The sequence below is a fragment of the Thalassophryne amazonica genome, chromosome 10 (assembly GCF_902500255.1).
Source record: "Thalassophryne amazonica chromosome 10, fThaAma1.1, whole genome shotgun sequence".
Lineage (NCBI taxonomy): Eukaryota > Metazoa > Chordata > Actinopteri > Batrachoidiformes > Batrachoididae > Thalassophryne > Thalassophryne amazonica.
The window spans coordinates 94630884-94654557 of record NC_047112.1 but is presented as its reverse complement, the minus strand read 5'-3'; the positions used below and the strand labels follow the sequence as shown (position 1 = coordinate 94654557).

At 42.2% G+C, this 23674-nt stretch overlaps 1 protein-coding gene across 1 annotated transcript in view; it reads left to right on the top strand.

The window, feature by feature from the left end:
* The window catches only part of nek1 (NIMA-related kinase 1), an 86849-nt gene extending 76130 nt beyond the window's left edge, over window positions 1–10719 (top strand). The window contains 3 exon segments of the mRNA XM_034180546.1: window positions 8348–8481; window positions 8581–8713; window positions 10091–10719. Coding sequence (XP_034036437.1) covers window positions 8348–8481; window positions 8581–8713; window positions 10091–10104 — 281 coding nt within the window. The 3' untranslated portion in view covers window positions 10105–10719.
* The last annotated feature ends 12955 nt before the right edge of the window (window positions 10720–23674 follow it).

Below are 23674 nucleotides of genomic sequence, written 5' to 3'. Positions count from 1 at the left end.
TTTTATGATGAAATAATGCTGGATTTATGTGGAAATGATTGTTGTACAAAAGCTTCAGATATCTGTCGCTGAGATAGATGATGACTGGAGTGCAGTTTGAAGCAGAAACGAGGTGATAATCGGTGGATCGCAGCTGACGCTTAGAAATTATGATGCTGATTCTCCGAAATGATGCATGCGCAGTGAAGGCACGGTGGACTGATTTTTAGTGGTGACCGTTCGGTCTGTGACACCAGAACAGCTTCAGAACACTGGTTTGCATTCATCTTATATACTGTGAGGAGGGTAATTTCTCCACCCCAAAAGGCTGGTCTTTTCTAAATGTAGCAAGTCTTACACCAGTAGAAACATCTGTGGATGATACCATTTTTGGGAAGTATCCAGGTTTGGTGAGATCACTTTTCAGGAAAGTTCCCAGGTCTTGTGAGTTCAACTCTGGGTCATGGAAATTCACCATTCAGGGCTTTGCAGGTGCAGGACTTCTTTTTTTTTTTTTTTCCTTCCTGCTTTGGCCCTCTGTTAGAGCTTTCATTGATCCAGTCTTTTTTAAAACCTAAAACCACCATAATTTTCCACTGGCATGTTTAATTCAATTTTCCGTATTTAAAAATTAAGTTCTTTACTAAATTTTTACCATTAATTTCAATTTCTTGTCTGATGGCATTTTAAAAACAGCATACATTTTTCACACAACATATGTTTTTGCATACAATATTTGAATGTATTAGGTGTGTTTTTCTAAATGCTGTTAACTAGTCTGTGCAGTGAGTATATACTTATCCTTTTAAGCATATTAAATGTCAGCAATACAAAACATAATCATCTTATGGCATTTGCACATCATCACAATATGTTTGTTATTACCACATTACTTGTCTTTGTAAAAAAAAAAATGACACCACATTCCCCCATTTGTGACGAAAGGTTACACTCGTTATCTATCAGTTTTGCAGTACTCCATCAATAACGAGAGGCCCATAATCATATCAGCACCATATGATCCTAAGGGTAAAGGAGTGAGGAGTAATTGATCTATATCAGCACTGACAGGGATCCATACACAACAATGAGCTTACTGCGACCCCATGAGGATTTATCAGAGTACATTGTGTTATAATATTCCAAAGATAGCAATGTTTAGCCTTGTGATTAGGTCTTAATTCTACTTCAGTTTATGCTTCATAACAAGACATGCAAAGTGGACACAAAATAATATCCCTTGGGGCATAATACTTTGATTATTCTTGATGATAACGCACATAAAATGGATGCAAAAGGATATATCTTGGTAACAAAAAACACACAAAACAAAAAAATGTATCTGTGGTCAGTGACTCAATTTCAGTTTAGTTTTCAATTTATTTCATTTTACATAGCACCACATCACAATAAAGCTGCCTCAGAGTGCTTCACACGAGTAAGGTCTAACCTTACCAACCCCTAGAGCAAGCACACAGGTGACTGATGATACTGCGGAAGAAACCTCATGCAGACTAGACTCAGAGATGACCCACTGCTTAGTCCATTCTAACAGTTATAAGGTTTTTACAAAGTTTTGCAAAGCTGACGAAACAGGAAATCAAAACAACATGAAAAATGAGGTGCAGTTGTTGAGATGACCACGCAAGCATTTATGTCACAGACAGGAGTGGGGTGTCATCCAGCGCCCTAGGGTGCAGGGCCAGTGTTTAGTCATCATGCTGTCAATGGGCCTGACGCAGTCAGTCCAGTATCCTGTGGTCCACAGCTGCCAATCCCGTGCAATGCCTTTGATATCTCAGACAGAGAGAAAAAGAGTAGAATCAGTTGGCCGGAAAACTACACCTAAGGTATAATTCACCGGCAGTAAATTGACAGGAAAGCAGAGAAAATACTAAGGTGATTGTTGGCCGCTAGCCCTAAGCTTCACTAACAGACCCAGAATTTAGAAAAAGTTGAGGCCAAGAACTGTACCATGACTAATAAAATTAATTTAAAAGAATAGGAAGCATATTTCCATACTATGCCAGTATGCTAGCCATACAAGAGGGAGAATAAATGCGTCTTAAGGCTGGACTCGAATGTCTATACAGAATCTGACTGCTTTATCTCCGCAGGGAGATCATTCCACAAAACAGGTGCACGATAAGAAAATGCCAAATCAAACAAGTCATACAGGTTACATTCTGTGGGGACTGTTTCAGCTGCTGCACCTTCCCCTGACTCTGACATATTTTCTCCTTCTCCTGTATCTGATACACTCTCCTGATCTCTTGTATCGGATGTACTTTCACCTTCTCTTGTATCCGACCTTCTCTCACTATCTGTGCTACATTCTAGACCTGCTCTAGGTGCCAACGAACCACTACTCATTGGAATTATACTTTCACTTCATTGTCTTTCAGCCAGTCTTTGTGATCTTCTCTGTCCTTGGTGCTCTCAAGGCTGTTTAGCTTCCAGTGGTATAGAGGTGTCACTGTACCTTTTCGATGCATGCAGCTGTCTAGCTTCCAGTGGTAGGGAGGTGTTGCCATCCCTTTCAGGTGCGCTTGCAGTCTTCCCTGGATCACTTGCTCTGCAGCAATGGTTTAGATGGAACCAAAGTCTCTTACCCTCTACTTTCAGCGCATTTGGGGTAGCTAATATCACCTTAAAGGGTCCCTGTCCTCTTCATTTGTCTCGCTTTCATTTGAACACCTTAATGTAGACCCAGTCTCCAGGTTCAACTGTCTTCAGTTCCTCTGGGATGTCATCGTCCTTGTCCTCCTGCACTGCTTTCACCTGTTGAAACACAGCCTTATGTATTTGTACTAAATGTCATAGATAGCAGGTTAGTTCTCTTTCACATTGTTCAAGTGGTGGCCCTTCATATGAGATAAGGGACTGGCATTGGTCTCCCCTTTAGTGCCTTGTGAGGTGTTAGATGTGTTAGTTAGCTTGCGTATACAACATCAAAGCTCATGGCAAAGCATCCACCCACTTAATTTGTATCGACTATCTGCTACAATTTTTGCCAGGTTGGCCTTCCATGTACCATTTGCTCTCTCTACGGTGCCCTGTGACTGTAGGTGGTACACACATCCAAACTTTTGTTTGATTCATAACATTTTTAGAGCAATTTTTATTGTATCAGCTACAAATGAAGATCCATTATTGGAACTGATAGTGTCTGGCAACCCAAAAACAGCGGCCAAAGTCAGCGCGGTATGTCCCGGCTACATTGCGGGAAACACTCGCAACACGCAACTCAATCTTTAAAACACACCAGAGGTCCGTGGACTAACACAGACCTTAACGGCAACGAGCCAAGCCACCAAAATGGTCGTGGAGCAGGAAGTCGGAAAAACACAGAATGGAGCGGCCAAGTCATTGCGATATGTCCTGGCTTGGTTGCACAAAACTAATGCAACATGCAGCTCAATCTGAAAAATTTGGTATAACATCATTTCCATAATCTTCCTTTATAAATCATTGGTTGTTTGGATCAGCAATTTCAAAAATACAACCCCAATTCCAGTGGGACGATGTGTGAAATGTAAATAAAAACAGAATACATTGATTTGCAAATCATCTTCAACCTATATTCAATTGAATACACCACAAAGACAAGATATTTAATGTTCAAACTGATAAACTTTGTTTTTGTGCAAATATTTTGCTCATTTTGAAATAGATGCCTACAACACGTTTCAAAAAAGCTGGGACAGTGGTATGTTTACCACTGTGTTACATCACCTTTCCTTCTAACAACACTCAATAAGCATTTGGGAACTGAGGACACTAATTGTGAGTGTTATGATTAGGTATAAAAGGAACATCCCGAAAAGGCTCAGCCATTCACAAGCAAAGATGGGGTGAGGATCACCACTTTGTGAACAACTGTGTGAAAAAATTGTCCAGCAGTTTAAGAACAATGTTTCTCAACATTCAGTTGCAAAGAATTTAGGGATTCCATCATCTACAGTCCATAATATAATCAGAAGATTCAGAGAATCTGGAGAACGTTTTACACGTAAGCGGCAAGGCCGAAAAACCAACATTGAATGCCTGTGACATTTGATCCCTCAGGTGGCACTGCATTAAAAACTGAAATTGTGTAAAGGATCTTACTGCATGGGCTCAGGAACACTTCAGAAAATCATTGTCAGTTAACACAGTTCGTCACTACATCTACAAGTGCAAGTTAAAACTCTACCATGCAAAGGAAAAGCCATACATCAACAGCATCCAGAAACACCGCCGCCTTCTCTGGGCCCGAGCTCATTTGAAATGGACAGGCGCAAAGTGGAAAAGTGTGCTGTGGTCTGATGAGTCCACATTTCAAATTGTTGTTGGAAAACATGGATATCATGTCCTCCGGACAAAAGACGAGAAAGACCATCCAGATTGTTACCAGCGCAATGTTCAAAAGCCAGCATCTGTGATGGTATGGGGTGTGTTAATGCCCATGGCATGGGCAACTTACACATTTATGATGGCACCATCAGTGCTGAAAGGTACATCCAGGTTTTGGAGCAACACATGCTGCCATCCAAGCAATGTCTTTTTCAGGGACGTCCCTGCTTATTTCAGCAAGACAATGCCAAGCCACATTCTGGACGTGTTACAACAGCGTGGCTTCGTAGTAAAAGAGTCGGGGTACTAGACTGGCCTGCCTGGAGTCCAGGCCTGTCGCCCATTGAAAATGTGTGGCGCATTATGGAGCACAAAATACGACAACGGAGACCCTGGACTGTTGAACAACTGAAGTCGTACATCAAGCAAGAATGGGAAAGAATTCTACCTACAAAGCTTCAACAATTAATGTCCTCAGTTCCCAAACGCTTATTGAGTGTTGTTAGAAGGAAAGGTGATGTAACACAGTGGTAAACACAGCTGTCCCAGCTTTTTTGAAACGTGTTGCAGGCATCCATTTAAAAAGTGAGCAAATACTTCTACAAAAACAATAAAGTTTATCAGTTTGAACATATCTTGTCTTTGTGGTGTATTCAATTGAATATAAGTTGAAGAGGATTTGCAAATCATTGTATTCTGTTTTTATTTGCATTTGACACAATGTCCCAACTTCATTGGAATTGGGGTTGTATACTCAACAAAAATATAAACGCAACACTTTTGGTTTTGCTCCCATTTTGTATGAGATGAACTCAAAGATCTAAAACTTTTTCCACATACACAATATCACCATTTTCCTCAAATATTGTTCACAAACCAGTCTAAATCTGTGATAGTGAGCACTTCTCCTTTGCTGAGATAATCCATCCCACCTCACAGGAGTGCCATATCAAGATGCTGATTAGACACCATGATTAGTGCACAGGTGTGCCTTAGACTGCCAACAATAAAAGGCCACTCTGAAAGGTGCAGTTTTGTTTTATTGGGGGGGGGGGATACCAGTCAGTATCTGGTGTGACCACCATTTGCCTCATGCAGTGCAGCACATCTCCTTCGCATAGAGTTGATCAGGTTGTCAATTGTGGCCTGTGGAATGTTGGTCCACTCCTCTTCAATGGCTGTGCGAAGTTGCGACGACAAACTGGAGTCAGGTCAAGACCCCGATGAGGACGACGAGCATGCAGATGAGCTTCCCTGAGACGGTTTCTGACAGTTTGTGCAGAAATTCTTTGGTTATGCAAACCGATTGTTTCAGCAGCTGTCCGAGTGGCTGGTCTCAGACAATCTTGGAGGTGAACATGCTGGATGTGGAGGTCCTGGGCTGGTGTGGTTACACGTGGTCTGCGGATGTGAGGCTGGTTGGATGTACTACCAAATTCTCTGAAACGCCTTTGGAGACGGCTTATGGTAGAGAAATGAACATTCAATACACGAGCAACAGCTCTGGTTGACATTCCTGCTGTCAGCATGCCAATTGCACGCTCCCTCAAATCTTGCGACATCTGTGGCATTGTGCTGTGTGACAAAACTGCACCTTTCAGAGTGGCCTTTTATTGTGGGCAGTCTAAGGCACACCTGTGCACTAATCATGGTGTCTAATCAGCATCTTGGTATGGCACACCTGTGAGGTGGGATGGATTATCTCAGCAAAGGAGAAGTGCTCACTATCACAGATTTAGACTGGTTTGTGAACAATATTGAGGGAAATGGTGATATTGTGTATGTGGAAAAAGTTTTAGATCTTTGAGTTCATCTCATACAAAATGGGAGCAAAACCAAAAGTGTTGCGTTTATATTTTTGTTTAGTGTATATCATGTAGCAGACAAACAGTTAAATGAAGTTTATAGGATTACAGAAAACGTGCAATAATTCTTTAAAAAAAAAATTAGGCAGGTGCATAAATTTGGGCACTCCAATAGAAAAAAATACAGCAATATTTAGTAGGTCCTCCTTTTGCAGAAACAACAGCCTCTAAACGCTTCCTATAGCTTCCAGTGAGAGTCTGGATTCTGGTTGACAGTATTTTGGACCGTTCTTCTTTACAAAACATCTCAGGTTTGTTGGTTTCAGAGCATGGACAGCCCGCTTAAAATTACACCACAGATTTTCAATAATATTCAGGTTTGGGGACTGAGATGGCCATTCCAGAATGTTGTACTTGTTCCCCTGCATGAATGCCTTAGTAGATTTTGAGCAGTGTTTAGGGCTGTTGTCTTGTTCAAAGATCCAGCCCTGGTGCAACTTCAACTTTGTCACTGATTCATGAACATTGTTCTCAAGAATCTGCTTATATTGACTGGAATCCATGTGACCCTCAACTTTAATAAGATTCCCAGTACCTGCACTGGCCACACAGTCACACAGCATGATGGAACCACCTCCAAATTTTACTGTAGGTAGCAAGTGTTCTTCTTGGAATGCTTTTTCAGTCATGCATACCGCCCCTTGTTATGTCCAAATAACACAATTTTCGTTTCATCAGTCCACAGCACCTCATTCCAAAATAAAGCTGGCTTGTCCAAATGTGCTTTAGCATACCTCAAGTGACTTTGTTTGTGGCATGTACGCAGAAAAGGCTTCCTCTGCATTACAGCATCATACAGCATTTCTTTGTGCAAAGTGCGCTGTATAGTGGAACAGTGCACAGAGACACTATCTGCAGCAAGATCATGTTGTAGGTCTTTGGAGCAGGTCTGTGGGTTGACTATGACTGTTCTCACCATCCTTCGCTTCAGCTTATCTGAGATTTTTCTTGGCCTACCACTTCAGGCCTTAATTAGTACTGTGCCTGCGGTCTTCCATTTCCTCACTATGTTCCTCACAGTGGAAACTGACAGCTGAAATCTCTGAGGTTGCTTTTTGTATCCTTCCCCTAAACCATGATGATGAACAATATTTGTTTTCAGATCATTTGAGAGTTGTTTGGAGGCTCCCATGTTGCCACTCATTAGAAGAGATGCAAAGAGGGGAAACATTTGCAAATGGCCACCTTAAATACCCTTTCTCATGATTGGATTCACCTGTGTAAGGAGGTCAAGGGTCATTGAGCTTACCAAACCAATTTTGTGTTTCGATAATTGGTGCTAAATGTATTCAAATCAATAAAATGACAAGGGTGCTCAAAATTTATGCACCTGCCCAATTTTGTTTAAATAATTATTGCACACTTTCTGTAAATACTATAAACTTCATTTCACTTCTCAAATATCAGTGTGTTTGTCTGCTATATGATTTATTTAACTGAAATTTCTGATCCAGACATCCAATGATTTATAAAGGAAAATCATGAAAATTATCAGTGGTGCCCAAACTTTCGCATACAACTGTATAAATTTTAGATTGTGTTGGATTCAGACATAAATCAAGCGATTTCTCCATAATGACCTGGGCAGATTCTCAGCCAGTCATTCAGATACCACTAATGAATCAGCAGATAAAAAAGGTCTCCTTACCTCTGAGAATTTAGGGCACGCTTGTGGGTCTGAAGACATGCTTGTTACCCCCCCCCCCTAGACGGATCAGAGCTCCCTTCAACTCGAACTCCTGTCCCAGCATGAGGTGCCAATAAATATCATGCAGACTGTTTGTTGTTAGCACGTCGCTTGTCTTTGGTAAAAGTTTCACCATACTATCACTTCATATGATTGCTTTTATACCTCAACTGCATTCTTTTTCGAAGAGTGGTCCGTGGGCCACTGGTGGTCTGTGAGTGACACCTAGTGGCCCATGACTATATTGATGAAATATCACTTTTTAAATTACTATAATATTCTAATTTAAGCATTCTAATTGAAATGACTCCAAAGCCTCATACTAGTATACTGTTCTGCTATACTGTTGTTGTGTCGTGGAAAGTAGATCCATTGCATTTGGATATTTGGTGGGTTAGGTCGTCTGAGAGGGTGTTTGTTTTTTGTTGTTGTTGTTTAAGTGGTTCTTGGTTTGAAAAAAAACTGCTCTGCTGCACAATAGATGGCACTGAAGAGGATCAAGGTGCAGAGTCTGAACATCATGACAGCATCTTTAGTCGTCTGGAAGAGCTCCGCTTCAACCTGGAGCAACAAATGGGCTTTGAGAAGTTAGTTGAAGCCTACAATAAAATTAAGGTATTGTGCACAAAACAGTCAAAAGCTACAGGATAAAATACATTGCTCATATTGTCTTTCTTTTCTTTCTTTTTTTTTTTTTCCTGTGGGACTTCTAAGGCAATACATGAAGATGAAGATGAAAATATCGACCTGGGTTCCAGTATGGTCTTAAGCATTTTGGGAACTGAGCACCAGCATCTGTATCCCAACATCCTTCATCTGGTGATGGGAGACGGTGCATACCAAGAAGGTCAGTTTTGGAGTTAAGTTTTGTAATTTTGTTGTATTTAGCTGCGTCTGTACTAAAATATTTTCTCCAGAGTGTTTTATTTCTAGTAAATTTAAACAAAAATTGTAACAATTTTAAATAACACTGTGCAAAAGAAGAACACAAGAAAAAATGGCTGTAATACGCATCATTGTATTGATGAGCATGGCGTGCTCAACCAGTCGATCGTCGGCTAAGTTCCTGTTGATTGCATGACCGTGCTTCTGTAACGGACAGTGCTGCTATAATGGATTGATGCAGAAGGTGGCAGCACTGCACCAATAATAATAATAATAATTCTTCTTCTTCTTCTTCTTCAGTGCAGGATGCAGAGGAGAAAAAAATGAAAACAAGAAAAAAAAATGTTTTTGAAGCAACATAACAGTTTAAAGAGCCAAAATAAGTTGCACTGTGCACACAAACAGTACATAAACAGTTCAAAAGCACAAATAAGCCTAGGACTAGCCTGTAACAACACAACAACAAACAACTCAAAATTCCACAACACTTAATTAAAGTTGGACAAGTTGTTCCCTACCTTAGCTGGACTTCTGGCACTGAGAGGAGGCAAGAAGTAAGAAAGGCTAAATCCAAAAGCTGTGCATATTTAACATGGTTTGAACATTTCAGAAATCCTTTAATTTCAGGCAGCAATTTAGAAAACCGTTCCGGAAATTTACCTCTGCTGACCCACCTAAAGTCTGTGTGCTGCAGTCCTCCAGTTGCACATGAAGTAACGCAAAATAAATAAATAAATAGCTTGTATTTAGGGACTCAGTAGCACATGTGCACACTACAGTGTGTACTGTTAATTAACCTTTAGATTCCAAAAATATGCACGATGGACAAATAAACATGTATTGGACAAAATATTGGATGTTATTTGATGCAGTCTGGACAAAGGGAATTGTCAGATGGGCATGGTATTTTATTATGATTTTATATTATTTTGTTTAGTAAGTAGATTGCAGGGTAAACTGTATGAATTATTGTTGTTTTTATTATTATTAACAAATGCATGAACCAACATTTCTCGAGAAAATGTGAAATTTTGACTTACTGGGTGCATTGTTGAGAAATGTTGATTTCTCAGAATGCAAAAGATGGAGAACCACACACTACTTTTTCTGTGCCCGGCTTAAAGCTTATCAATCGCCCCGTAAGTCATACCAGAGTATACAGTAAGTCATGGTACCTCCTAAAGTAGTAAAAAACAAACCCTGCGACTTATACTCTGGAAAATATGGTAAAAGTAGTGTGTGTGTTTGAGTTTCTGGGGTTGTGGGTTTAGTCTCCTCAATGTGACTGAATGATATCAGTAAATAAGATGGCCTTCCTCTCCCTTCTTTCCTCTTGTAGATAATGATGAATAGTGGTTTTGTTTAGTGGAGCTGCTGGAACCTGAGACAATCGAAGCTATTTGATGTCTTCCTATGATGCACATCATGGACAGAAGGATCTATGCATGAAGTGTTGGAACATGCTTCAATCTGCATGATGAGTACCACTGAGGCCATCATTTGTGCTCCATCAGCAGCTGACACTACTGTTCATTCAAAAGTGCACTGTCAAATACACATTTTATTCACCAGTTAACATTTATGTCAAATATTTGTTGTGATAAATTAATGCTTATATTGTTGAATAGTAGCATAAACACAAATTCAGTTTGTTTGAGGTTTGGTTCAAATTCATTTTGGTACTACATTTCATTTTTTACAATATTTCAGCTCTGGTCCTCTCAGGAAATCACTACAAACTCCAAAACAGAAACCATATGTGCAGTGCTTTCTCTGAAACTACTGAACCTCATTTTCTCACAACCTTTTTCACAGAACATTTTCACACAATTTTGACATATTTCCTGACAATTTATTGAATTCCAGTTCACATTAAGATGCACTATTGTCATGTCATTCTGTTTTGAGATGTATTCAGAGTGTTGATGGTGAGGTCATTCACCAGCTAAGTTAGTTTATGTCAATAAAACAAATGTGGTCTTTGCACTAATAAAAGCTTTTAAAAAAAAAAAAAAAGAAACGAGTCACATTTTTTATTGTTTTCTGCCTCACGTTTGTTTGGGTATTACAGTGCTATAAAATGTTTTGCTCCATCACAGCCACCACCTCAGCCCTGACTCCTTGTCTTTTTTTTTTTTCTTTCTTCCTCATCTGTTATGTACTCTGTTCCCTCCATTGTGTGTGTGTGTGTGTGTGTGTGTGTGTGTGTGTGTGTGTGTGTGTGTGTGTGTGTGTGTGTGTGTGTGTGTGTGTGTGTGTGTGTGTGTGTGTGTGTGTGTGTGTGTGTGTGTGTGTGTGTGTGTGTGTGTGTGTGTGTGTGTGTGGAGTCTAGTCATTCATTCCAGCTGTGCTGTGATTAATCTCAACACCTGCTTCCCATCTATTTATCTGCTGCTGTACTTCTAACCCGGCTCTTCAACCACACCTCACCAGATGGCATGTTTTTGCCAGCTTGGGTCATTAATCACAGCCGTCTCATTGATTGCTATTTTGCTGTTTTTTTGTTGTTTTTTTTACCATGAAGAGTATCATGAAGCTCCACATCAGACAAACCAAATAGACACTCAGAAAAACAAATGGCTTGACAAGGAGGCCCAATTATTTCTCTTCATAGATACCACAGAGACTCAAAGATTGTCCTCACATTTGAGGTGAAATTAAGAACAATAGCAAGTTAAGTTACACCCGAACTCAAGTGACCTCCCATCACCAGTCACACAGCCAATTTCATGATATCACTGTGACCCCACAAAAGATAAATATTTGAGTCTCACTACTCCAAGTAGAACTGATGAAGCCTTTCTGGATGAAGAGCAGAACATCTTCAAGGAATTAAACGAGTCCAGTTGTCAACTCATCCTGCTTAGATCTCTGGGCTTGTTTCATCTGCACCACTGACATGCAACTGACGTCTCACACAGCCACCAAACCGTGTCGGGTCTTGGGAAGTTGTCTTGCAGCCCTGTCAGTTGTTCCATCTGCCACTTGTCTGTGCCTCACTTCCATGCAGTGTGCTTCCCCGAGACCCCACAAAACATCAAAAGATATAATAAACCAGATTCCCCTCATACCAACTCTGCTTTTCTGCTCTGCTACTGGGTTCATCTTCAGTTTCCCACAACAATATGAACCAGTCATGGATCCAACAAATGTGTTGCATCAAGCTGTCACCAACCAGGTGGTATTGGTTGGACAGTATGAGCAGTCAACCTGTTGATCTAGGTATGCTATCAAACACGTCTAACTTTGGGACACAGGTGCTAACCCTTACCTCCCACAGCCCAAACCCTATGCAGGAGACCTGTGTAAATACAGAACATTTCTTATCCAATATTCACTGCTATTTCAGCAGCAACCCTTTATGTTTTCCTCAGACTGCTAAGATAATCTACATCATGAGGCTGTTAATGTGACGACAGACTGGAGTGGGCCACCACAGTGTGTCAACATGAAACATCTTTTAGTTCATCCTACATCAATTTCTTGGCCAAAGTGAAAAAACCCCCACTATCCTGTTCAGGGAACAGATGCTAGAACTTGTCTCATATATGCAAAAGGTAGCATCTCACTGGGCTGAGACTGGTGGAGAGTAGGTGGAGACGCAGTCACGCCAAAACAGGTGAACAGCCGAGAACTTTTTCATGTGGAACGAATCTTGCTTCTAACACGTTCATGCCTGGTTGCCAACTGTCAGCTGAGTGCTGCCTGGAGAGGTGTAGAAAATAAAGCCACAAATCTTTAGTAGTCCACACGTACATCACACGCAAAAGTCGAGCAGCACTGGTGTGCCCTTTGCAGGTGCAAGGATTTGCGCACGAATGTTGCACAGCATTCTCATGGATGTTAAACACCACTGGCATGACTGGCACATTTGCACACACGGTGTTCAGGATGGATGTGGATGGTTGTCTACAGCCACCCTGTGAAAATTCCCCCAACTTTAGGCAGAAAGAGTGTAGCCTATTCCAGCAGTCATAGGGCGTGAGGCGGGGTACATCCTGGATAGGACGCCAGTCTGTCGCAGGGCCACATACAGACAGACAAATGCATTCACACCAGCACGCACACCTACAGACAAAGTTTTCAGTCCACCTAACCCGCATGTCTGTGAATGTGGGAGGAAGCCGGAGCACCCAGAGGGAACTCAAGCAAACAATGGGGGAACACACAAACTACACACAGAAAGGCCACAGGTGGGAATCGATCCAATGACCTTCTTGCTGTGAGGCAACGGTGTTTTATATTTTCTTTTTTCTGAGGACCGGAGGACAGCCACTCGTGGACTTGCAGAACGATGTCCCTGACCTGCGTCTTATGAATGTTATTGTCCCAGTGGTCCCATTGTCCTCCTGGGAATCAAACTACAATTCTCAGATTGCTGGGGCTCCGTGATCCTTTGGAAGCCTCTTAAATGCACATGCAGGCTCCATGATCCTTTGGAAGTGCTCCAATAAAAATAAAAGAATGAATCCATAGTGCTGGCATAGTCCTCAAACCCCACACAGGTGACATCCAGCACGCTGTACATGCGTGCATGGGGACTGTTCGTGGACCGGCAGCATTAAACACATTTCTGCTCCAGTCCTCAAAAAAAAGAAAATATAAAACAAACTAGAAGCACTCAGAGAGTGCAAACCTCCACCAAGGCCATAGGGTCACTGACCCTAAAGAGATACCCTCCTGGCACAGTGATCTATTCAACAGTTCAGTGTTACAACCAAAACTATGATACATACACTTTTCTTTCCTGTATATTTGACATCCTTGACCATGAAAACATAACACTAGAACTTGGAATCACTTTTATGTCTTTATTAGTTGAAAAGTTATTGTATAAAAACGATTTTTCGGTAATGGCGGTTTGCTTCTGGATCTAGCTCCATAACATTTGAAGCTACATCAAATCTGATGACACCTTACTGAATCAGTACAGATTGAGCTACAGTCTGGTGTTAGTTGTGCATCTGTAGCTTCATTTGTCACCTCACACTGACACATTTTCTATTTTCCCTATATTTTTGCATATTCTGGATCACCAGATCCGAAATCCGGATCCGATCATCACCAAACTTTGTTGTTTGATAGAACATTTGACTATGTTACACCTCAATTTTTTTTCAAGCCTTTCTGCCTTGTTTTTGTGGAGTTAGAAACTAGAATGTCAAAATTCCCCCTATCCCGCACTGGTGAAGAATCCGTTAAAAAATTCCTGGATCCGGATCGTGATCCAGATCACCACTAAAATTTAATCACTTGTTCCTCTTGTTATTTCCAACCACTCCACAAAATTTCATCAAAATCCATTCAAAACCTTTTGAGTTATCCTGCTGACAGACAGACAAACAAACAAATGTGACCAAAAACATAACTTCCTTGGCGGAGGTAATTAATTAAAGAGAAAAACACAATAAATCTGGTTTGTGCGGCTCATCCGTGGCCCCCCTGTTGACGTGCGTGTATGGTGGGTGGTTGCCAGCCAGGTGGCTGAAGGCTGCTAGACTTGCTCAGCCACTTCTAGAAGCACTGTTCTGCTCCTCTCCAGTCATTTAAAAGGAAAAGTGTGTGTCAACCTCTCACAGGTTGTCTCATGTTGCGCATGTTCTGAGTTGAGGAGACTACATGGAGAGCGGTACGAGACGCACGTCCGACTATCTGGCAAGGAAGTGTGTTGCACAATTTTTTTGGTCTGTTGAAAAATCAAGCGATACACGGGCACCCCCCCTGCGACTCAGGTAAAGGGGTGACGAACGGCTGCGTACATTGCACAGATTCCCTTGCGGATCCTGTTCACAAGCTGTCCGAGCCCAGTGAGATACTACCCCAAGTAGTAGGACTAAGTCCTGTGTAGGTCCTGATGCCCATGCTAATACTTGAAATCTGTAGGGTGAGGTGAATGAGAGTCTATGACTTATATGCTGACAATCTGAAGCAGCTTACAACCCATGTCAAGGCTGGAACCCATTTACAGCTGGGTGGACTGAAACAATGCAGATGAAGCGTCTTGTCCAAAGAGCATGACCGGTTGCCTACACATGTGACAAGGGGGATTGTCGCAACCTCCTGCAATTCCACAGATAAATTAGCAGATCTCCCTGCTCACTCCAGCCAGACATGTTAGTTTTAGGTGATTTCAGCCAAAATTTCCCTACCAAGGAACAAAAGTCCAGTTGACCTGACTCAACCTGCTTGGATCTCTGAGCTCGTTTTATTCTCACCACTTACACTCAACCAACTTCTCACACAGCCACTAAACCATGTCAGATCCCCAGGACTCACCTTGCAGAAACTTATCATGCAACAATGCACTTAAGGTGGTAGGTGTTTGTAGACCACCCTCAGCTGTTTCTGGTGCTGTTAATAAATTAGCAGATTTCCTCACTCACAAGAGCCAATCACAGATGTTAGTCTGAGGTGATTTCAATCAAATTTGGCTTATTAATGACTAAAAATTCTTTCAAGGAAATTTGTGACAATCTTGAGAAACCAACCAGACCCAATCCAAGGTAAATTCTGTCAGCTTCTCCCTTTTTCGTTGAAGTGGCCACATCTGCTGTGGCCACTTCAACGGATCTGCATGTCAATGTCGATGGATCTGCATGTCGATTTGACACAAGCTTTATGCTGGTTCCCCTTCCTGAAGCAACTCCACATTACATGGAGAATGGGCAGAGGTGGTCTTGAACCAGGAGCCTTCTGCTCTGGAAACAAGCACACAAACCACTTGGCCGTCACACTGTCTTGCTCCAATCTGAGGGATCCTTCAAAATCAGTACTGAGTGATTGAAATCAGTACTGATTTTGACTGTGGTCCTCTCTAGCCTGTGTTGGGGGTTCTAAACAGAAAAGATCAACATCTAGAATCATTATCAAAAGAAATGAAAACATTCAGTGAACAGGGTTTCATCAGTCACCTTATAGAGTACAATAGATATCATCCCTCAGAAATCCAGGACACAGATTTGGCCTTTGACTATTTCACAAAATCATTTATCACTACCTCACAGTGGTCCTGCCCTGATTTCTGCAGACATTGTGGAATCACATTACATTTCACGTCTCCTAGCTGAAGCCCAGATCTACAGGCTTTCTGTGCCCTCCTGCCATTTACCCTCTAATCTCCCACTTTTGGTGGCCATCCCACCTTTACAGTCTAGGACCTGCTGGATGTTCATCATCGGGTTGGGGTCTTGTCATCCAGCCATTTCATGTTTCCCCTCCTCTCCAGGTCATGGGTTTGTTATTTTTATGCATTTTTTGTTGTTGTTTTACTTCTGAGTTATTTCATGTGTGTATGTCCTCTTGCTTAAACTTCACTTGTGAACTTACAGACACAGTCACTTCAGAATTTGGCAAAATTAAATTATGGTTTGACATCAATAAGTTATCACTAAACTTGAACAAAACTAAATTTATGGTGTTTGGCAGCAGTAGACTGAATAATCAGGTGCAGACAAAGTTACAGGATGTAAACATAGAATGAGTATATATTACAAAAATCCTTGGAGTAATGGTAGATGACAAAATTGGCTGGAAACCGCACATTACATACATGCACGCTAAATTATCTAGAAGTATTGCAGTTATGGCAAAAGCAAAGCATTTCTTGGATAACAAATCACTTCATATTTTGTATTGTTCACTGATTTTAGCTGATCTAACCTACTGTTCAGATGTGTTGGGTAACACTTATAAGACTTCTCTACATTCACTCTTTATACTGTTAAAAAAAAAGTGAGCCATTTGAATTCACAATGTTGGGTTTGTGATCATACTAGTGCATTATTTTTAATATCTAAAATACTAAAACTCTATGACATTATTGAATTGCAAACAGCACGGTTTATGTTTAAAGTTTATGTGTAAAGAGGATGGTTGCCAGCAGTTTCGCAGAAAAAAAGATCAAGAAGGCTCCAGGACCTGATGGTGTCTCTCATGTCTGACAGCATGTGCTCATCAGCTGGCTCCTATCTTCACCTGGATTTTCAACAGCTCTCTGGAGTTGTGCGTGGTTCATCCCTGCTTCAAACGCTCCATTATTATCCCAGTCCCAAATAAACCCTCCATAACAGGACTAAATGACTACAGGTCCATCACCCTGATATCTGTAGTCATGAAGTCTTTTGAATGGCTGGTGTTTGAGCCACCTGATAGACATCACAGGACATCTGTTGGACCCCCTGCAGTTTGCCTACTGGGCAAACAGGTCAGTTGAGAATGCAGTCAACATGGGACTGCATTACATCCTGGACTCTGCAAGGACGTACGTGGTGATCCTGTTCATGGACTTCAGCTTGGCGTTCATTCCTGACATTCTCCACAAAAAAACTGTCCAACCTCTCTGTGCCGGCTGAGCTCCCACTTCTCAGTGGATCTCCAACTTCCTGGCGGACAGGACACAACAGGTGAGCTTTGGGAGCATCACATCCAGCACAAGAACAATCAGCACTGGAGCCCCTCAAGGGTGTATGCTCTCCCCACTGCACTTCTCCCTCTACTGCACCTCAGGGAATTCCTCTGTTAAACTCCTGAAGTTTGCAGATGACACCATCATTGGACTCGTCCAGGATGGTGATGAGGCTGCATACAAACAGCAGGTGGGACAGTTGATCCTCTGGTGTGGTCAGAACAACCTGGAGCTGATTTTGATATTTTCCAAAATGAATGGTCACTGAGTCCTTTTTACTTTCTTTTGCAGAATTAGATTCCAAAAGTAGTTCTGCAGGAAGAGTGGTACAAAGTTCCATACCATGTCGTCAAGCTAAAACTGATATATCTTCAAAACTTTCTCATTGCAGAGGAAACTACTGAGGACAAGGCTATTTGCTTATCAGCATTACCTCTGGAATCATGTTGGACATAAATAAGTGGAATGTAACCTTTTGAATGCTACTGACTGTGTTTACTAGAACATGTTCTGAGTAATGACTGCTCATATTTGTTAAAAGTTGTGTTGTTAACTTGTACATGTAGTTTTATACAGTACGGGAGATTTGCAAGTTTTTTTTAAACTTATCTAAGCTGACATATGCTTTAATTGTCTAAAGTTCATGCTTTTATGTGCATGTAATGATGTTTGAGTTATGACATATATTTTGTGAAAAGTTGTGTTAAGCCATAAACTTTATACATTATCAAAGATGTGGCAATTTTTATAATAAAACTAAGGTGGCCCAAGATGTAATTTCCTATAATTGTCATGACTTTATGTTGCTTTGCTTTTTAAAAAAAAAAAGACTACACATGTCCCCATCCACCCCATTTAAAGGTAGAGAAGGTACATAATATCAAACCATGACTGTCCCCATTCACCCCATCTCTGGGGTGAATGGGGACAGTCACATTTTGAAAAAAAAAAAATATATATATATATTATATTGAAAGCCTTCTCCTCAGAAGTCTTATATCGTTTATGGGGAGATCATGCAAATGGTCACAGTAGGAAGTTATCACCAAAACAATCTGAAAACTGTCCCTATTCACCTCACTTCAGGAGAAACCCACCATCATCCCCCCATCCTCAACAACACTGTGCCTACTGTGGACACTTCCTAGTTCCTGAGATCCATCATCTCCCAAGATCTGACCTCCCACATAGACTCCATCAGGAAAAGGCACAGCAGAGCTCAGGAAGTTCAACCTGCCACAGAAACTGCTCATCATCTTCTACATGTCCATCATCCAGTCTGTCCTGTGCATCTCCATCTCCATTTGGTTTCCCTCTGCCTCCAAACATGACAGGCACAGACTTCAACAAACTGTCAGGTTTGCAGAATAAATAAATAAATAAATAATTGGAGCCAGCCTGCCCTCCATCCAGCCTCACTGATGTGGCTCCTGTTGGTCATTTAGGAGTGGGAATTCGTACTCCAAAATGGAGGCCAGTATCTGGCCCAATTCAGGGCCAGTTGTCGGGCTGGGGGGGTGGTCACGTGACTCGTGGTGCCATTTTGGGTTCAAAATAGCATTTGCTGTTAATCTGTCTGCATGTAAGTCCAGCTAATTTTTGATTTATTTGCTGAAAATGATGGGTTGTGTTGTGTGGGCCGCCCGAAGAGGAGGTACTGCTGGCTCACCACCAGAGGGCGCCCTGCCTGTCGTCGGGTTTCAGGCACCAGAGGGCGTAGTCGCCTCACAGGAGCCCGGAGCTGACAGCTGTCAGAAATCAGCCATCATCATCATTCTCCATAAAAGCCTGGAAGAGACACCACTACTCTGCCGAGTTATCAGTTTACCTGTCAGGTAAACCAACTCAGCCGTTTTGTGCAGTACGCACACGGTTTTTGCAGCAGAGCTTTTTGCAGTCATTAACCTTTTTGTACACTTGCAGCTTGTAGCCGAGTTTGTGGAAGTTGTAGGAGTTGGCGTCTCCACTCCTCACCTCAGACTTGATTAAGTGTTACATAAGGCACTGCACGTATTCTGAGTTCCTGTGTTTGGAGGTGGAAGTTTTTCCCTCAGGAAGGAACTGTATTTTTGCTGACTGTTTGCTGGGTGTACACACACCCATCTTTAACCTGTGTCTGTTCCTGCCAGCAGTACCGGATCTGACAGCTGGAAGCAGTGGCCACCTGGGGACTCCGGACTTGGCGGCTCCGAAGTATTGCAGGTCTCTGTTGGTGGTGGAACCTCGTGGGTCCCGGCTCTTCTCTGGATAGGCGTCTCCTACCCTCGGGCCTGCCCACGCGTCACCTTTTGTGTCGATTGATTGACAGACTAAAAGCATATTTGGTGGTTGTGCACATTTGCAGAATAAATTGTTATTTATTCAGACTTCCTATTGGCCGTTCATTTACGCCCCCTGTCGTGGGTCCGTGTACTTCACTTTCCCAACAGGTTGTTGTGCATTTGGACGCACAAATAGACAAAGCAAGGGCTTCAAAATATACAGATTTCCTTCAGATCCAAACAGAAGATAAAGTTGGGAAAATAAAGTCAGCCATGTGGGATGGAAGCCGACATCATTGTCAAAGCTTTGAGAGGTAAATTTATTGTTCAGTGCCATGTACAATAAAACTCACCTAAACCGTCATCATATAAAACAGATATTCGCAGTCACTGGACAAAAAAAGTCCCAAAGTTTTTGTAATGATTTCCATGTAATAAACACCGTATATAATGGATTTTGTACAGATTTTAGCACACACTGGATAAAATGTCCCATCCGATCACAATGTATTTCCATTTGCAACCCTGAGCAGTCTGGACATGCAGAGTAACAGAGGTACAAATTAAAGTTCAGCACTCAGACACTCGTCGATTTGAGGAAAGTGGGACCAGAGTCATTTCTGTGATTAAAAGTCCAATCATTTATTTTTTCAAACTGTGTTCAGACTTGGACTTGAAGCCTGATGCGCAACTGTTAAATCAGACACAAAAAACGGTGATTTGACACTTTTCTGCTTTCAATCCTTCGTCTGCCATCATATTATAACAGTTTTTACAGTGCACACACTGATAAACAGTTCAAAAAAGTCTGCAACTTTACAGCAGACTGTCGATAAAAGAGGAAAATATACAGCTTACCTTTGATTTGGAAGTGATGATTGTAGAAAGAAAAGCTTGTTGAGGGTCACATTAGTCCAGAATAAAACATAATCCAGAGACAAAGAACTTTAAACTGTCACGCATGTCATTGCATGACACGGAGTTACAGTCCAGAGCAAACTGTGCCATGGTACAGTTTAAGTGTGAAATGCGTATTAATATACATGATGTTCCAACAAATTAGATTATCATTTATCTCGGCCCTCTGCCTTTGTACACGGCTTTTTTGAGTTAAGTCGTCCTTTTAAACTGCTGTGTGCATTGATTTATTGCCCAGCAAAATATAACAAGAATTTTATTTCAAAATTTACAGATTTTTTTTTTTTCATTACCACATTATAGGAGGTATTTAATTACTGTCGTTTATATTGCTGTGAATTTTCTTTACAAGAAGAACTGAAAGTTCAGCTACAATTTTCCTGATGGTACATCTGAGATGCAAGCCTAGATTTGATGTTTTGGTGAAAGAAAACCCTCCTCTGTACCACTTCATCATGAAGCTGTATAACTGGGGATACAAAATTCAAAACATGCACTATGCACAATTTCTCCAATCACAGCCACAGAAGCCTGTAACGTCTGGGTTGTCTTGGTGGCTTTCCTCACTCTTCTCCTTCTTGCACATCACTCAGTTTTTGAGAACTGTCTACTCCACACAGATGGAGCCACATGAGGTGTGCAGCCAGTACATTCTGAGTGTCGGTCCCAAGCCCGGATATATGAGGAGGGTTGCGCCTAACAGGGTGCCGGTGGAAATTGGGCTACTGCTGGGCGAAGAATAGGAGGAGAACGTTTCCACAAACAGTGGGAGAAGAAGAAAACTAGAAGGATGGAAATGAAAGTGGGGACTTTGAATGTTGGTAGTATGACTGGTAAAGGGAGAGAGCTGGCTGATATGATGGAGTGGAGAAAGGTAGACATTGTGTGTGCAAGAGACCAAGTGGAAGGGAAGTAAGAGCAAGAGCATCGGTGGTGGGTACAAGTTGTTGAGTGTATATCATGTAGCAGACAAACAGTTATATGAAGTTTATAGGATTACAGAAAACGTGCAATAATTCTTTAAAAAAAAATTAGGCAGGTGCATAAATTTGGGCACTCCAATAGAAAAAATACATCAATATTTAGTAGGTCCTCCTTTTGCAGAAATAACAGCCTCTAAACCAGGGGTAGGCAACCTGTTCCAGAAAGAGCCATGAGGGTGCAGGTTTTCTTTGCAGCCACTGACTCCACCAGGTGATTTTACTGATTAATATCACTTTGAGCAGATGGAATCAGTTAATCAGTGAAATCACCTGGTGGAGTCAGTGGCTGCAAAGAAAACCTGCACCCTCATGGCTCTTTCTGGAACAGGTTGCCTACCCCTGCTCTAAACGCTTCCTATAGCTTCCAGTGAGAGTCTGGATTCTGGTTGACAGTATTTTGGACCGTTCTTCTTTACAAAACATCTCAGGTTTGTTGGTTTCAGAGCATGGACAGCCATACATACTATCAAATTCTGTAAATCTAAGTAATACCTCAGTAATGGAGCCCACCTCAATAGCAGGGTGTAGTGGCTGGATTAAGGCACGCTGGAATATGTTTAACCTAATGTCTTCCATTCTCTTCTCAAAGTAATCCAGGAAAGATCCACTTAAAATGTGTTTTTCCTGTGCCAGGTTATGCATGTCCAGAGTTTGTCAGGTCACATTCAGGAACATGTGCACCAGAATAGAGCATCCACCACACTACAAACCTGTATTAGGTCCTGGATGGCAACCACCCAGGCAGATATCCAGCTCCACTTCTCGAGAGCAGGCATCCATTGTCAATCCTGATAAGGTATTGGCATAGACAACACCTCTGTCAGTAGTGGTGCAGCATAGCTAATTGTTCATTTTGTGATAAAAACATGCAATTTGGCACACATATTCTAAATTAACTAATGTTTATTTTCAGATATGGAGCCATCCTGGAGCTGACCTCTAAGGAGCCACAGGGGTCAATAAAGAATTACACAGGTGTCAAAATTTAAAAATGCTCCAACCATGTTGTGATGTGAAAAAAGTGAATTTTTTTTTTAGATGTTTGCAAATGTATTAAAAATAAAACTAAGAGATCACATGTACGTACGTATTCACAGCCTTTGCCATGAAGTTCAAAATTAAGCTCAGGTGCATCCTGTTTCCATTGATCATCCTTGAGATGTTTCTACAGGTTAACTGGAGTCCACCTGAGGTAAATTCAGCTGATTGGACATGATTTGGAAAGACACACACCTGTCTACATATACGGTCCCACAGTTGACAGTGTATGTCAGAGCACAAACCAAGCATGAAGTCAAAGGAATTGTCTGACCTCAGACAGGATTGTCTTTGTTGTGTGGGCCGCTGAAGAGGAGGTACTGCTGGCCCACCACCAGAGGGCACCCTGCCTGTCATGTACGCGTCGGACTCCAGCCGGGTGGCTTATGTTATTAATTTGCTTCGAGGAGAGGCACAATCCTGGGCTACGGCGCTCTGGGAGCAGAACTCACGGCTTCTATCAGCATATACTGAGTTTGTGAGGGAGTTCAGACTATTGTTCGATCACCCAAATAGAGGCGAAACCGCTTCGAGTGTGCTGCTGTCTATGAGACAGGAGCGTCGGAGTGCGGCCGAGTATGCAGTCGCCTTTCGCATCGCGGCAGTGAGGGCCGGATAGAATACTGTTGCACTCCGTGCCGCCTTTGTAAATGGACTTTCTCTGGTCCCTAAGGTGCACCTGGTGGCTAAGGACGAGCGCTGGATTTAGACGGGCTTATCGACCTAGTAGTACGGTTAGACAACCGATTAGTGGAACGTCGACGGGAGCGAGACGAAGGGCGTGTTCAGGCATGAGCCGTCCCTCTTCCGGGTCCGAAAGGGAGCCGTCTTCCCCACGCTCCACAGCCAGAGGGCTCTGTGTGGCAACAGCTCCCCCTGCTGACGTTGTTAGGGAAACGAGCAGGGCCAAAATAAGATCAGATGACAGATTGAGGAAGCTGGCTCGTGGGGAGTGTTTTCTCTGCAGCTCAAAGGAGCACACACAGAAAAACTGCCCCAAACGGTCAAAACAACACTCGCCCTTAGAGACTGGGCTCAGGGTGGGTCACAACACGCACGAAGGGAGTGCAAGTAAATCAGCACGAATCCCAGTCACGATCCTGTGTGAGGATTTAACCCTTCACGCCCCAGTACTTGTGGACACGGGGTCGGAAGGGAATCTGTTGGATAGCAGATGGACAAAGGAAGTAGGGCTCCCTCTAGTGGCCCTTCCTTCATCATTGAAGTTACGGGCGCTGGATGGCACCCTTCTCCCTTTAATCACACACAAGACACAGCCAGTAACTCTGGTTGTGTCTGGGAATCATCGGGAGGAGATT